Raw genomic sequence first — 16,942 nt, 5'->3', positions numbered from 1 at the left:
TCAGGACCAATGATCAGCTGGTGGCCTTCCTGTCCAAATACAGAAATATGAATTTCATCAAGTCTCATGGGAGAGACAACGCTCGGTGAGTGCTGACATGTGATGATGGCTGAAACGCACGCCAGCTGCACAGAATAATAACGGCTAAAAATACATTTGTTATTTGCATTGTTAAAAATTGCCAACAGATTCATCAGAAAACAGGGTTTGGACCGGCTTTTCTTTGAGTGCGACACCCATATGTGGCGGCTTGGAGACAGGAAAATTCCAGAAGGAATATCGGTGGATGGAGGCTCTGACTGGTTTCTGCTTAACCGGATGTTTGTGGAGTACGTCATTAACACTCAAGACGACCTTGTGACTAACATGAAGCGCTTCTATGCGTACACGCTGCTGCCAGCAGAGGTGAGATTCTGAAATCTAGTGCAAAATCACAAGCAAAGAAGTGTTGTTTTTCAGAAAAAAAATAAATAAATAAATCTGAAAATTCTTACAACAACATGAGTTTAGTCAATTAATAATTTCAGAATGTCTACATTTATGAGTCTTTAAACTAATTCTGATTCTAATTATTTATTCATTCATTAATGTTCTTGTCGACGTAGTCCCTTTATTAATCCGGGATCGCCACAGCGGAATGAACCGTCAACTTATCCAGCACATTTTTTACGCAGCGGATGTCTTTCCAGCAGCGACCCATCTCCGGGGTTGCATGCACACGCACACACGCACACACACACACACACACACACACACACACACACACACACACACACACACACACACACACTCATACACTACGGACTATTTAGCCTACCCAATTAACCTGTACAGCATGTCTTTGGACTGTGGGGGAAACCGGAGCATCCGGTCATTTATATATATATATATATATATATATATATATATATATATATATATATATATATATATATATATATATATGTATGTATATATATATATGAGCAATATCACACTCGTAGCAGTGCGATATGGCTGTATATCGGCACTGGTGGGAGGCGTGCGATGCCTTAGTTGCCCCCACCCGTGCCAATATACAGCCATATCGCACTGCTACTTGTGTGATATTGCGATTATACAACAGTTTGACGGCATTATTGTGTATATAAAAACTAAATCAAACACAGAGAGTTTCAAAAACCCTTTTGTATGAGGAACTACTTTATTCCACATTGGATTCAAATCATAAGCTGACAGTTAAACAGTTGAGCAAGCATCTTTTAAACTTTAGATCTAGTGTCTGTTTTTTGCTGGCTGTATGTGGGCGGAGTAATACACGGAGGGGAAAGAGGCTGTAGGAGTTCTGATATTGCAGAATATCGCACAGTTATCAGCCAATCAGATTTGAGAACCAGACAGAACTGTTGTATAAATATATATATACATAAATATATATATACACGAGTAGACGTGCGATATGGCTGTACACAGTAAATAACAGTAGATTATGGTTATTTAATATCAGAACTGTGATATTAATGAGTTTACAATTACAAGTGGATTAACCATTACAAAAAGATAAAAGGTTTAATGAAGAATTTTATAATTTATAATCAATCAATTTTAAACCGCGCGATTTGAATAGATGCGATTATTTCCATAATTATTATAACGAGGGAGGAGAGCGCGAGTAATTAAAACGATCCAACTAATGTTACTTAAAAAAAAACTATGTGACAACTGTTACAGCAGAACCTGCGAGCCCCTATTTCACAGCTAAGGACTTGCCATTAAAACGACCACATCTAACCTGCAGTTCTTTTATGAAATTATAGTATAATCGCATTTTAATTAGCAAATTTTGATCAGATAAATCGCTATTAGATTTTTGCTTCAAATCATGCAACCCTTATTTCTGCAAATAAACCTTATTTTAAACAGTCTTTCTTTTATCCTGTGCTGAGGGAGTTGTACTAAAAAACAGCAGTAATGATCAAGGAAATGACTTTTGCATTGCACATTATTACAAGAATTCTGCTACGTTAATTCGCAAGATAGGCGTTTCATTAATATTTCTCCTTTATTCGCAGACTCTGAAGTTTACACTGATAAATTGAGTAAATTTCCAAAAAGCGGGATGAATTTGCATAGTTTTATTTGCTCATTTGCGATTGTGTGTTTGCTCATTTGAAATGGCTGTGTCAGTGTGTTAGTTTTAATGAAGGGCTTTTTGCTGCGCGGTGGCGAAATTGGATTCTTTGCTCTGTCTAGGTCTAGTTATTCTCCGTTGAGATATTGGATATTGTGGCTTGAGAAGGCAATTGGCTCTTTTACTGATGTAGACATTTAACACACTAGACCTCCTGACAGGGCCATTCTGTTAGACATCCATCTTCATTTTATCAGATGTCATTATTCTGTTTCAACCTCTTAGTCATCTATTCTCTTCTCTTTCTCCTCACCTCCTACCGTCCCTTCCTATTCATCATCCCCCTCGCTCTTGTCTTCACAGTCGTTCTTCCACACGGTTCTGGAGAACAGTCCGCACTGCGAGAGCATGGTGGACAACAACCTGCGCATCACCAACTGGAATCGAAAGCTGGGTTGCAAGTGTCAATACAAGCACATCGTGGATTGGTGCGGCTGCTCGCCCAACGACTTCAAGCCTTCCGATCTGCCCCGTTTCCAGGTAAGCGTCTCACGAGGCTTTCCGGCCTCTCACTGTCTGACTGTATCAATGCAGTCGGCACTAACCGGAACAGTTCAATGAACCCGATCATTAGTTAAACTCTTTCAAAGCCTTTTCAGTGGCAGAGCTGACCTCACGCCTGAAGGAGACCCACGCCACGTCCTGTTTAGTCAGAATAAGCACAATAGGGCTTTAATTTACCTTAAACAAACACCTAATAGTGTGAGACAAGCTCTCCAGTCAGTAGCGATTTCAGTCGTGATTAGAAATCCGATGAGACTCAACTAAAGGAAAGCCTTGCTAACTCGTGCCTACACAGGGGATCTGTAATTAACTCTGGCCGGCAGAAAAGGACGATGAGGGATCAATTGCAAGGCGGTCTTTCATCAAAAGGATTCTGCTAGTATAGAGCAATGAGGCCGTGGAGCTTGACCGCAGCAGCCAATTCCCTTCTCTCCCTCCCCACCTTTGGTCTGGAAGTCTCTCATTAGCCTCCAGTACAGAGTCAATCCTAACGTGGTCATGCCCGACCCCAGTGACTCACTCTCCCTCTATTGTAGACAGAGCCACAGGCCCAGTCCAAATGAGTTTCAAACTTGTCATTCCCAGCCTGGTAGTTTTCACACAGCTGGCTGTGTTTTATTTTTTCCGAGCTCCTTCAACAGAACTGCAACTTCGCATTTTCTCAGTTTCGGTTTTCTCTCTCGCTCTCGCTTTTTTTTCCCCTTCATGCCATGTTGCTCGTGGTGTGGTTTCACATTAAAAGATGCAGCGGTGTATTCGGCAAACCATTTGCTCATAAACTCCCTACTGTGCGCCTGTGTGCCAAACCATGACATCATCACCGTGTGCCACATCGGGCTGATTTTTTTTCCAGTAACCACCCAGTTGATGAAGCCACTTATTTTTTGTTTAACCATAATGATGTTCTAAGTAAAGTGTTTTGATTTATTTTAACTAGGCATGGGCCGGTATAAGTTTCAGATGGCATGATAACCTTGGATAAAAATACCACAGTATCACAGTATTGTGACTTTGTTACTCCATTGAACACAATATATTATATTTTTGGAAACATTTATAATATTTTGGTACAGTAAACATGTCAAGCTTAATAATTCAAATAAGTCATTGACTTCTGCTGTCTTCACCACTTCAAATTTTAGCGGTTTTAAAACCTTGACTTTTCGAAACCGCTGTAAACCTTGAAACCGGTTATCGTCCCATGCCCACTTTTAACATGATTTTGGCGTTCTGTTCTGAATGAGGGCTAGAAGCCCAGCAGCATCATCACCTCATTTTGAACACTGCTAAATGTTTGCAGCCGCAACTCCTCTATATAATGGAGTCCATTCAGTGAGTGTGTGGTTAACTCATTCAGGCCTGGACTGGGGGAAGGGCCTGTGAGCGTTTAGTGGCTCATTATCACTGAAGGCATAGCCATAGTGGGTATTATTGAGTAATTATTCTGTGACAATACCTCCTTTCTCACAGACAGCTCTGAAGGAAAAGGACAATGGGAGAGGAAGGGAAGCTTGAAATGTGTCATGGCAGTTCAGTTTTATCCACAGATTTCTCACCCCTCACCCTATAGAGGCCTAAAGCGCAGAAAAGAGCTTCCTGGACATGCTTTTCCAAATCACTTTATTACATTTCTTTCCGCTGTCTCTTTTACTCACATCTTTTTGCTTGCTGTAAATGTTAGGGGGGAAATCACTGCTTAGTTTAGAGGGATTGTTCAACCAGGTAAAGTAATTGTTTACTCACACATTGCTGTTTTAGGGTTGTTTTAGGGTTTGTTTACACTACAACAATGTCTTAAAAATATGAATATTTTTTTTGCACTTTTCAATGTTCAAATGTAGGGCTGGGTGATATTGCAAAAAATAATGACGATATCATGTGTTATATCTTTCGATATCTATAATTATTGAATATTTTTTAACAATACATTTAGGACTATTAGGATTTTTTATTTAACCACTTTATTTTAATTTACCAGCATTATTATGGCAAATAGTTTAATAGTCAAAAACAAAAATATTTTGAACAAAATATCTGATCTCTTTATAATAAAATAAACATAAGTGTCAAAGAGGCGGGCAAACTATTGCTGCATCTCCGATACAAATTTAAAGAGAAAAGTAAAAAAGCACTGCAGTGTTTGGATGCGCTGTGTTTGTCTGAGGTAATAAGTCTGCCGTTATTACTGAAATGTGTATATTCCATACAAAGTGTGAAGCAGATTGGTTAGTTCTACTTACATGACTCGCGGCATTTGGAAAAGTTCAGATGTTTTTCAAGTAGGGGTGCCTGGAAAGTGCGCCTGTATTGGAAATCATAAACTTACACCCTAAGCTTACTGGCATTGCTTCAAAGGCGAGTGCTGAGCAGCCACATTTAAATAAAACTATTGCTTTTATACCGAAACTTCATACCGAACTTTTTTTATCATTATTGACAATGGTGTTCGGTCAATAAATATTGATACGATTTTGTCGCCCAGCCCTTTTCAAATGAACATTTTGTTAAAAAAATCCTTGTTGATAAAAAAAATAATAATAATAACTGAAATCTCATGCCAGGCCACTTTTTCTCACAGACTACAGACTGAATACATAAAACACCTTTATAATGTCACCATTTTCCTAGAAGCTTGTTTTTGCCATTTATTCAGTCAGGGTAAAGATGTTGGTTTTTAGACACTTTTTAAAAATATGTAATTTTCTGGTCAAAATGTGTGTGCAAATCTTTGTAAAGACTTTACTAGTTGCACTTTTCTGTTCAGTTTGAAATTAAATTATGGGTTATGGCTATGTCTGATTCGGTTATTCTAAGTCAGAGATGGCCAAACTAGGGCCTGCGGGTCAAAGTTGGCCCACGGTAACCTTTATTGTGACCCTCCATCCCATATGAGAAGAGAGGGAGAATGTATGTCATCATTTATAATTTAACATAACTTTTGTTTTTTTTTAACTGTAGAGCTACAAAAAGCAAACTGAAAAGAAATGTTTCAATTAAATGTTGTGAATAAATCAGACAAAAAATATTTAATGCAGTCACTTGATGCACCGTGGATATTGCAGAAGACATCAGCAAGCGAGTCAAGGCAAAGTGTATTTTTTTTGTGTTGTAAATGGGATTGTTCATGTTTTCTATTGTAAGATGTTCATGATAAAATATACAAAAATGTATAACCATTAACACAATTAAAGTATTTTAAATATAATTAATTATAGTATTAAGTAAATTTTATAATGAATTTTAATAATAAATTAGAAATTTGCATTGACACATTTAGGGTTCGGTATTATTACCTCCAGCCCACCACCCTCGAATCAAGTTTTATTTTTGGCCCTTCCTAAAAAAGGTTTGGGCACCCCTGCTGTAAGTGATCTGTCTGACTAAAAAACAAAATCATTATTTGTTAGTGGATCATGACTAGTTTGTTAAGAACAGAAACTACCGTTAAGCCTTTTAAGTGAATGTTTGTTTGTTTGTTTGTTTGTTTGTTTGTTTGTTTGTTTGTTTGTACTAACTCAAATAGTTAAATGCTTGTTTTATTGTTGCGTGGGAAAATAATCGTAATTATTGGGAATTTTCATTCCTTTCAAGGTTTTTGATCTCTCCGTCTTCAAAGATGATCTCTTTATAGATGTCTCTCAGGGGTTTGCTCTTATCTGAAAACTAAAAGCTAAAAGCACGAAGATTTTGATATTTTTGGTTCTTCGCAGATGTTGTTCCTTATCTTATCTGTTTTACGTTACACATGTTAGTCTGCGGGGAGGCGAGGAGCATGCGAATAAAAAGCAACACCACCGTTTCATACAAGACATGTGGCACTTTGATTTTGATTTTTGCCGTCAATTATCTCCAGAGAATTTCCGACTCTGATTCTTTTAGCTTTTTTCCCCCTTCCAGCACATTGTTCTGGATGGTGTGCTACGCTTTTCAGTTTTCGTTGTCTTCGCACTGTCACTATCTCTTTTTCTCTTCCTGTTTCGCACAGTCTCAGCAGGCTGTCTTGTCTATCAGCGTCTCTTTGTCTTCACACTCACGCTCTCTATTTTTCCCCCTCTCTTTCTTTGTCTCCATCAGCAAACCACCAGGCCCACATTCTTCGCGAGGAAGTTTGAAGCCAGTGTAAATCAAGAGATAGTGAACCAGTTGGACGTCTTCCTGTTCGGGAGTTTGCCCCAGGGCACGCCGGGTCTCAAGGCCTACTGGGAGAATGTTTTTGATGAAGCGGATGGGATTCACAGCTTGTCCGACGCACATCTCACTCACTATCATGCCTTCGCCCGATTGGGTCTGGCACGAACCGCCAACTCGCTACAGGGTGACCCCAATGACAACAGCTGCAGGTAAGTGTATATATACACAGTATGTTTCATTTGAGCACAAAATGGTTTATTTATAATGTCAGGGTCTGCTGTTTCCTGTGTTGGGTGTAATTAGTTTTAAAGTAACTACAGAAGTTATTGTAGTTAGATTACTTTTGTGCAGAAATTGTAAAGAAAGTGATTGCTTTTCATTTTCAGGTAATTTAATTACAGTTATTAGGGGCCAAGCACCGAATGTGCGTAGGCACCTACTGTGTCCATTCCGGTTTTTACTATTATTCTTCCGTCTTCTTCTTTCACCTCCGCTCTGTGAGTTTATGGCAGCCCTATGAAGTCTGATTTTCAACCACAACAAATTTGGACTCTCTAACTCAAACTCTCTAGCACCACCACTTATCAGAAGTTTTACTTTTGTTTATCTTTATAACTTCTAAACCGAATAAGCTACTATCAAATATTTTCCTCTGGTTCCATTGCTTAAGCTGATTGAAATGCACCCTATATAATAATTTTTCCGTCATAAAAAAAATAGCTATTTTGAATTGTTAGTAAAACCTCTTTGAATAAACTCATCCTAGGCGATTTGTCAGATTTTCACCAGTTATTGAATTCAAGTTGATTAGCCGAACCGTTTTCAATTAACTTGAGAACAAATTTAATGTAGAGCTTGAAAAAATGGACTTAAGGTGCTATCTCTGTAACGCATTGACGTATTCACACTAAACTTAGAGTGTGTTATCACAACCATGGTCTGAAGTTAGCTGCAGCGTTTTAGTTATTGTCATGAGACTGGTCTTGCAGATTTATTATATCAAACTGAGAACGTTGATATAATTTATTCCCTAATTGACACGACTTTCTGTCCACCATCTTGAATTTGTTTGAAAATTGGTTGTTTTGAATTCTCCAAAGATCGTTAGTCCAATTTCTACCAAATTTGGCTTATAACATGCTGCCAGAAAGTTATACAATTTTCCAGTTGCTCTGTAGCTTGTTGCCATGATTGTTTATGATGAAACCGCTGGTTGCTTTTCCCTGATAATTGCTGCTTGCAGCTGTATTTTATAGTATATTTGTTAAAATACTGTACATAAATTAAACAGATTCATCAGTTAAGAGAAGCAGAATAATTAATTTATCAAGTAGATTGAACAATTAGAATTCATTGAGAAGCGAATGAATTGAGGCAGATGTTTTTTTCAATATATAGTATGTATGAAATATTGTGCAATTGCTTTAAAATGTTTTGTGTTTTCATACACATAAGGTTTATCATTTTTAAAGTCGTCGTCAAAGTTTAATTTCTGTTGTCTATGCAGTATAGAGATTTATATGTAGTGCATTTTTTAGTCAAGTATTTGAACAACTTATTAAGTAACTTATTTCTTTTCAGACACATTAATTACAAATGTATTTAAATATAGTTTATTGATGTACTTAGTAATTAATTACTTTTTTTTCAATTCAGGTCATGTTTATTTCTATAGTGCTTTTACAATGTAGATTGTGTCAAAGCAGCTTAACATAGAAGTTCTAGTAAATTAGATAATTTACGCAACACTGGCTTTAACTAACTTTCCAAAGGTGTTTTGTGTTATTTAATTTTATTATAGTAGATTTAACCACATTGAACATTTTTTTGGGGAGTTCTCTCTATTTTTTTTTTTATATACAAAGTTTGGCTTCCATGAGCTTTTGTTATGTAGAAAAGAGACGGCTTTCATTTCACAAATTATAGATCAAACAAACCATTTAACATCATCTAAAATTATTGATCAGTTAATCCGTGAATTAATAAATACCTTCGTATTCTTTAAAAATGTCATAGCAGAATTTAAAATCCCATGTATACAAAGCGATTCCATTAAAATTTTTCTTTTTTCATGATATAATCACTTCCATTCACATGAATTTAGTGCAAAGTGACAAAAAATAAATCAATAAGTATTCACAGCCTTTGCTCGATACTTTGTTGATGCACTTCTGGCAGCAATTACAGCCTCAAGTCTATTTGAATAAGATGCCACAAGCTTAGCACACCTGTCTGTGGAAATTTTTAATCATTCCTCTTTGCAGTACTTCGCAAACTCTACCAGGTTGAAAGGGAAGCGATGGTGTACAGCCACTTTCAGATCTCTCCAGAGATGTTCAATAAGATTTAGATCTGGGCTCTGGCTGGGCCACTCAAGGACATTCATCGAGTTGTTGTAAAGCAACTCCATTGATATTTTGGTGGTGTGGTTTGACTAGTCTTCTAGTTCCTGCTACTAAAAAACATCCCCACAGCATGATGATGGGTTGGTATTAACCTGGCATTGAGCGGTGCCTGGTTTTCTCCAAACGTAACGCCTGGCATTCACTCCAAAGAGTTTAATTTCAGTCTCATCAGACCCGAGAATTTAGTTTCCTATGGTCTGGGAGTCCTTCAGATGCCTTTTGGCAAATTCCAGGCGGGTAGTGACTTTCGTCTGGCTACTCTACCATACAGGCCTGATTGGTGGATTGCTGCACAGAGGGTTGTCCTTCTGTAAGGTTCTCCTCTCTCCACAGAGGTATGCTGGAGCTCAGACAGAGTGACTATCGGGTTATTGATCACCTCCCTGACTAAGGTCCTTCCCCCCGGATTACTCAGCTTAGATGGCCGGCCAGCTCTAGGAAGAGTCCTGGTTATTCCAAACATCTTCCACTGATGGATGATGGAGGCCACTGTGCTCATTGGGACTTACAGAGCAAAAGAAATGTTACTGTAACTCCCCAGCCTTGTGCCCCGACACAATCCTGTCTCTGAGCTTTACAGACAATTCCTTTGTCTTTAGGCTTGGTTTGAGCTTTCACATGCATTGTCAACCCTGATACATTATATAGACAAGTGTATGCCTTTTCAAATCATGTCCAATCAACTGAATTTACCACTGGCGAACTCCAATTAAGCTACTGAGACATCAGTGGAAGAATCATCAGTGGAAACAAAATGTACCTGAGCTCAATCTAGAGGGTCACGGCAAAGGCTGTGAATACTTTTCTGTACATTTGATTTTTCAGGTTTTTTTATTTTTAATAAATTGGCAACAATTTCCAAAAATCTTTTTTCACATCGTCATTATGGGGTATTGTGTGGAGAATTTTGAGGAAATAAATGAATTTAATCCATTTTGGAATAAGGCTGTAACATAAAAAGAAATGTGGAAAAAGTGAACCGCTATCAATACTTTCCAGATGCCCTGTAAATATACAAATCATTATAACTTGTGCTTGTGTGCTTAATGTGGCACTTTTTTTCAATAACACAACATGCAATATATAATGCAGAGGAAACACTTTAATCGTATAATTCCTTGATGCACAACAGTCAGCATATTTAGTTTATAACGACATAAGTGGAGGATGAAAGAACAGTCACTTTTCAGTAAATTGTCCCATTAGCATGTTTGCTCTCCGTGTTTTTGTTTAGTGTGTGCTCTTTATGATTGCATTTTGTTTGTAAATGTGTGCACATTATATTGGCCTCCTGGATATTCCAAGAGCTGTGCTGCCTGCTGAGGGAAGCGCGCAGCTTTTATTTGATCCCACTTTCAGCAGATCTGAAGTTCCTCAGCTGTCCAAACATCTGTCATTACTGAGATAGAGAAGACGAGGGACGGGCGGCGAGTTTGTCAGTCTGGCTGCGGTGTTTATGTGTTTATCAGTGCAGTAATGCTTGGCATTGCTGCTGTTTCTGCTGCATTCAGACAAGCGAGCCCCAGTGTTTGGGCCCTGCAGAGGGACCGTCCCGCACAAGGAGACGGTTGTTGCTGGTAGGTGGGGGTTGGGTGATGTCGAGAGAGGGAGCGCTCTGTTTCTGGCAGTCCTCTGTGAGGTGGGACGCTTCAATCGCTGCTCTGTTAGGCCCTGCGTGCTGCCCACCTCCTGCGGTGACGAAAAGCAGAGGGGGGCGACGGGCGCACCGGTGTAAATATTTGCTGTTCTGCTTGTCAGGCTCGCGGTGCTGGGATGGAGCACCTCCGGCCTGTGCTGTTATACTGAGGAGAGCTAAAGGTGGAGATTGGCTACGCATGACTGCCTGTATCTCTATCAGCTCCTACTGTATCACCTAGGTGTATACACCTGTCTTTCTGCTTTTTTCTGTCTGTCTGTCTTTATTTGTCTGTCTGTCTGTCTTTCTACGGCTGTCTATGTCTGTCTGTCTATGTTTGTCTGTCATTCTCTCTATCTGTCTGTCTGTATGTCTATGTCTTTCTATCTGTTTGTTTGACCATGTATGTTTGTCTGTCTTTCTATGTCTGTTTTTGTCTGTCTATGACTATATATGTTTATCTGTCTGTCTATCTCTGTCTGTATGTCTTTCTTTCTGTCTTTCTATGTCTGTCTGTCTCTATGGTTGTTTATGTCTGTCTGTCTTTCTCTTTATGTCTGTCTTTCTATGACTGTCTATGTTTGTCAGTCTGTTTATGTCTGTCTGTCTATGACTATCTAAGTTTTTCTTCTGTCTGTCTGTCTGTCTGTCTGTCTGTTTATCTGTCTGTCTATCTCTTTCTGTATATGTCTTTTTTTCTTTCTGTCTGTCTGCCTGTCTGTCTCTCTGTCTCTGTCTATGGCTGTTTATATATGTCTGTCTACTGTCTGTCTCTTTCTGTCTTTGTCAGTTTATGTCTGTCTGTCTGTCTGTCTGTCTGTCTGACTGTCCATCTTTCTGTCTGTCTGAGTGTCTGACTTTGTGTGTGTCTGTCGGTCTGTGTCTGTGTAGTTGTTTGTGCTCAGAAGCTTTGTAAGTGTTTTTTCCAGAGTATTGCTGTTACATTTTGATGACTTTGATGAAACACGCTGACAAAAGCAGATGGCTGATATGTTTGTCTTTTTAAAAATCTCCTGTTTCAACTTGAATAAATGAGTGCAGACCAGTCTTGTTATACTTTGATAAATAGATAATTAATAGACTATTCAGATTTAAGGACATTTTGTTTTTTGTTTTTTATCTGTGGAAACATTATTTACTCTGTAATTTTGGGGTCAGTTAATTTTTTTATGTCACCAAAGCTGTATATATTTGATTACATGCAGCTTAAACAGTAATAATTTTAGGCTTAAATAACTTGTTATGGTGGCGCAGTGGGTAGCACAATCGCCTCACATCAAGAAGGTCGCTGGATCACTTGGCGTTTCTGTGTGGAGTTTGCATGTTACTTGTTCTCCCTGTGTTTGCATGGGTTCACTTTTGGTGCTCCAGTTTCCCCCACAAGTCCAAATACATGTGCTATAGGTGAATTGAATAAGCTAATTTGGCCGTAGTGTATGTGTGTGAATGCAAGAGCGTTTGAGTGTTTTCCAGTGTTGGGTTGCAGCCGGAAGGTGGAAGGGCATCTGCTGCTTAAAACATATGCTGGATAAGTTGGCGGTTCATTTCGCTGTAGCAACCACTGATTAATAAAGGGACTAAGGCAAAAAGAGAATGCTAACTTGTTATAGATTATAATGTTTTATGTATTCCTGCAATAACATAACAGATTTTTTTTTTGGGGGGGGGGGGGGGGGGGGGGTAATTTTAGTATTTAATTGAGTATTATTTAGTTATAATCTAAGTAAAGGTATCTTTTATTCAAATAAAATTAATTTTACAAGCAAAATGTTTATGGTTTAGTTTTGAGCTTTACAAAATATAAACCTTTCATAATATTTAACAATAAACACTGCATCATTTTAAAAACAGAAATCTTTAGATATCATCAATCTCTTTACTGTCACTTTTAAACAATTTAATTTGTTTTTGCAGAATGTAAGAATTCTTAAAACAAAAAAAAACTTTCAGACGTTAACATTTTGGCTAGAAGTGTATATATTGGAATATCTAAAGTGGACAATTCCTCCACCAAACTTAATCTATTTATGTCAAAAATAATGCAAGTTTGCTTTATGGAAATTCTGAAATATTATTCAAACAAATAAAAACAATTTAAAGAAGAAGATACCCATGACAGATGAAGCAAACTGTTCATATTGGACCATATTAATTATAATTTTAGGATTGATTATTTGTTTTCTCCCTGTAGGTATTTTGCCATGGGCCATCCGGTGTCTGTCCACATCTACTTCCTGTCTGATGAGTTTCAGGGGTACCTGGTCAGGCATCACGCCACCAATCTGGCAACCAGCAAACTGGAAACCCTGGAGACCTGGGTAATGCCCAAACAGTTCTACAAGTTCACCAATCCTCCCAAAACCTTCACCCGACTGCAGTTTGCTGAGGTTTGTAAGCACGCACTCTTATTTACACATGCAGTGGAAGTGAATTGTTTTTGTGTGTTCTGGTAGTTAAAGGCTGATAGGCAGCACTTTTATGTGTCCTCTGTTGGCCATTTTTTTTTATGAACAGAAACTGTCGTCATGCAGTTTTTCATGAATAAAACTTTTAAGACAGTGCTCGTTTTGTTCTGACTCGCTGCAGTAAAAAACGTCCTGGCAGTCTATAGGTGCGCGTTCGCCCCCGCTGTGCCCTCAGAATGTATGCATTGCTAAGAAAATTGACCTCCGAATATTATTGGCAATCTTACACTGCTGCACATTGTGCTTGACATACTCCGTTAAACAACCAATAATTCAGGCGTTCTTCATTGATTTAGCTGTCAGCCAGCGCCATACCTGTCATCTTGCCCTTTGGCGTAATCAGTGATTTGTCTGCCACGAGTGTGGGGGATAAAATAATGACTTCACGCTGAACTGCCCCTCAGTTTATCTGTTGGAAGCCAAGGGTACATGTACAGCTGCAGACGCAAGAGTTAGATGTGGCTGGATGACGTCTAACGGAAGTGATTACCTCTGTAGAATTAGTTTTTAAATATCTGATCGAGATGTTAAAAAAATGATACTTTTACTAATGAAAGTGATATAATTCTAGTCTACCAAATATGTAAGTTTTTTAAAGTTGTAATATTGTGTTTAAGTCACATCATGTCAGAATTGCACTCAAAGTGTTAATTAGACGTATTCAAGCGTGTGACTTTTTGTTTTTGTTTTATTTTGTTCAACAATGTCATTTTTAAACGTTTTAAAGGGCACCTATTTTACCACTTTTACAAGATGTAAGATAAGCCTTTGGTGTCTACAGAATGTGCATGTAAAGTTTCCGCTCAAAATACCCATGAGATTATTTATAATTCAATTCAAGTTGATTTATACAGCATTTTTACAAAGTAGATAGTGTCAGAACCGCTTAACATAGAAGTTCTAGTAAAATGCAGATTTTTTTTATATTACAGCCTCCCGAATCTTCTCATTATAATATATTGTAGTGGTGTTTGTAGCCTGTGGCTTAAAATGCAAATCAGCTGCCTCTTCCTTTCCACTGTGCGTGTCTGCTTCCCCTTCCGTTACATCAGATAAACAGCAGTCAGTGATAGAAACAGACTTAGACGAAGCTGAAATACAGCTCATTAGTCAAAAATACCAAGTTTATTTCATGTTTATGCGGTGGTTTATTCAAGCCTTTCTAAAATGATGAGTCCCACACAAATGCTGTTTGCAACACACACACACACACACATATTATTGTGTACTGACACCATGCAGCCATGGTGATTATAGCATTTAAGAATTAGATACTAATTTTACTGTCTTTATTGAAAACATGTTCTGTTTTAAAAACGTATAAAAGTTGTAACAAATATATTGATCCCAGTTTATTTGCAATGAAAATGTTCCGTGGACGTGTACATGTTGTTATAGAAACATGGTGTCTGTCAATCAAGTCAGTGGGCGGAGAAACCGCACTCCTACATCACGTTATGGTGGGCCTCAAAATCACTGGGATTTGGGTCGTATTTTAACATCAGGAAATTTAAAAAAGGGACTTGTGTTTCTATCACTCCAGTATGACAGTGAACACTATACATACAGATAGTTCTGTCCAATCAGCTTACAAAAGTCGATTTTCATCATAGGTGCCTTTTAATGTAATTCAGCTACACTTGAAAATTGGCTACTGTCAGCTCTGAATAAAATGAAACAATAAGAAGCATAAACCTTTATCCCTGACTTCATGACAAATCATTTTACAGTGTTCAGAAAAGAAAAATTAACCATTCAAAATATAACATTATATGATTATCAATTATCAAAAAAATGAGTGGCATTTACTTAAACACTTCAATCAAGCCTAACAAATATTTAAAATGAAACAAATATTCCAGAACATTTTGTATTTGTTTATAATAGTGTGTATAATAATAGATGCATGAAATCATCTTTGTTTTTTGATGCAAGCAATTTCTCTTGTGACTACTTTTTTATTTTCTTTGCAACATTGAGAAATAATAACAAAATATTACAAATTAAAAATATTAATGTTTTGCTTGTTCCTATTTCTCTTTCAAAGTCTAGATCAGTAATCAGTAGTCTAGTTATGCCATTAAAAATAGCAAATAAATCAATTACTTAATTATTAAAATACCTTTATTTGTGATGCAAAAAATGTTTAGGTGCCTATTGTTTTATTTGGAAGATTGTAATAAAACAAATTATATAATAATAATAATAAAATAAATAGATAAGATATATTATATTAATACACATTTGAAGAATTATTAGCTCCCCATAAAAAAATTAATATTTCCCAAATTATGTTTAACAAAGCAAGGACATTTTCATAGTATGTCTGATAATACTGTAAATATTATATATATATATATATAGTTATATTCTCTATGAAATTTTAGTGCTGTTTAGTAGAGAGAAGATTTTATCAAGACATCTTTTAACATAATACTTTTAATAACTCATTTCTAATAGCAAATTGATATTGTCTTTCTTTGTCCATGAATATTTTACTAGTTATTTTGCAAGACACAGCTTAAAGTGTGAAGGCTTATCTAGGTTAACTAGGCAAGTTATTGTATAACAATAGATTCATGTGTAGCCAAAAAATACTTAAGGGAGCTAATACTATTATATATTCTAATATATAATACATTAAAACCTGCTTTTATTCCATCCAAACTAAAAGAAATAAGATATTCTCCACAAGAAAAACAATAAAATAAGAAATACAATGAAAACGATCTTCCTCTTTTAATCATCACTTAAAATATTTGGAAAAATGATACAATTTCACAGGAAAGCTAATCATTTTCCCTTCAGTTGTGTATATTAAAACACCACAGGCTTTTATTTCTATTCAATCAGTTCATTTGTGTCAAAAGACTATTTTTGGAAGCTGCCTAGATGTCATTTCCCAAAAGCATTAAAGACCCCATCATCTATTCCTTGGGAGACAAGCAGAGCTGTAAAGTGCTTAAACCAAGTCCTGCTGGGTCTTCGGCGTCTTCCCAAAAGAATGATCAAATTGACTTGCCATGTTTTACCGAGGTGCAGCATGGCTCGGGTTATGGGACAGGTCAAGCGTAAAGAGACTCCTGCTGTCGGTCACGTCCTCACTCGGAAATGATGAGCTTTCTGAGAGTGGCCGGAGGGAGCCGAGCGTTTGATGGCTTCAAACCACCACCAGCCCCGTCCCACAAGTCAAATTACCTCACAGTGGGAGAAACATTACACCGGGCACCGCTGATCGTTTGATGCAATTATGCTCATCTCAGCTGGTCCTGGCGCTCCCAATTGGTGCCATCTGTTTACTTACGATGGGATCTTGTGCAATTCATTTGGCTGTATATCCGTCTGTGCAGCTATCTTAGGGAGCTAGCGGTATGTAGTGCAGGCATCCCATCACTTTGGCTTCTTGAGGGACTGAATTTGAAGGATACAGAAAGTTTGTTCAGCTTCCAGAGCAATGAGGGCCTGTTCAGTGTCTGCAGGGGCTGAACTGACACGTCTCTGCGCAAGAACCAGAAACTCAGAGAGCCTCAGAGCCCCAGGACTGCGCTCTCTTCCTCCCTCACTTGCCTGCTTCTGCTTCTCTTTCAATGTTTCTGTCGCTCCAATTTTCCTCTAGATCACTGATTCCCAT

At 37.7% G+C, this 16,942-nt stretch overlaps 1 protein-coding gene across 1 annotated transcript in view; it reads left to right on the top strand.

Moving 5' to 3' along the window:
- xylt1 (xylosyltransferase I) overlaps positions 1–16,942 on the top strand; it is a 106,494-nt gene that overhangs the window by 78,608 nt on the left and 10,944 nt on the right. The window contains 5 exon segments of the mRNA NM_001172397.1: positions 5–85; positions 189–405; positions 2,474–2,650; positions 6,749–7,014; positions 13,038–13,233. Coding sequence (NP_001165868.1) covers positions 5–85; positions 189–405; positions 2,474–2,650; positions 6,749–7,014; positions 13,038–13,233 — 937 coding nt within the window.

Source organism: Danio rerio, chromosome 3, assembly GCF_049306965.1.
Source record: "Danio rerio strain Tuebingen ecotype United States chromosome 3, GRCz12tu, whole genome shotgun sequence".
In the NCBI taxonomy this organism is placed as follows: Eukaryota; Metazoa; Chordata; class Actinopteri; order Cypriniformes; family Danionidae; genus Danio; species Danio rerio.
This window is presented reverse-complemented; position numbering and strand designations above follow the sequence as displayed.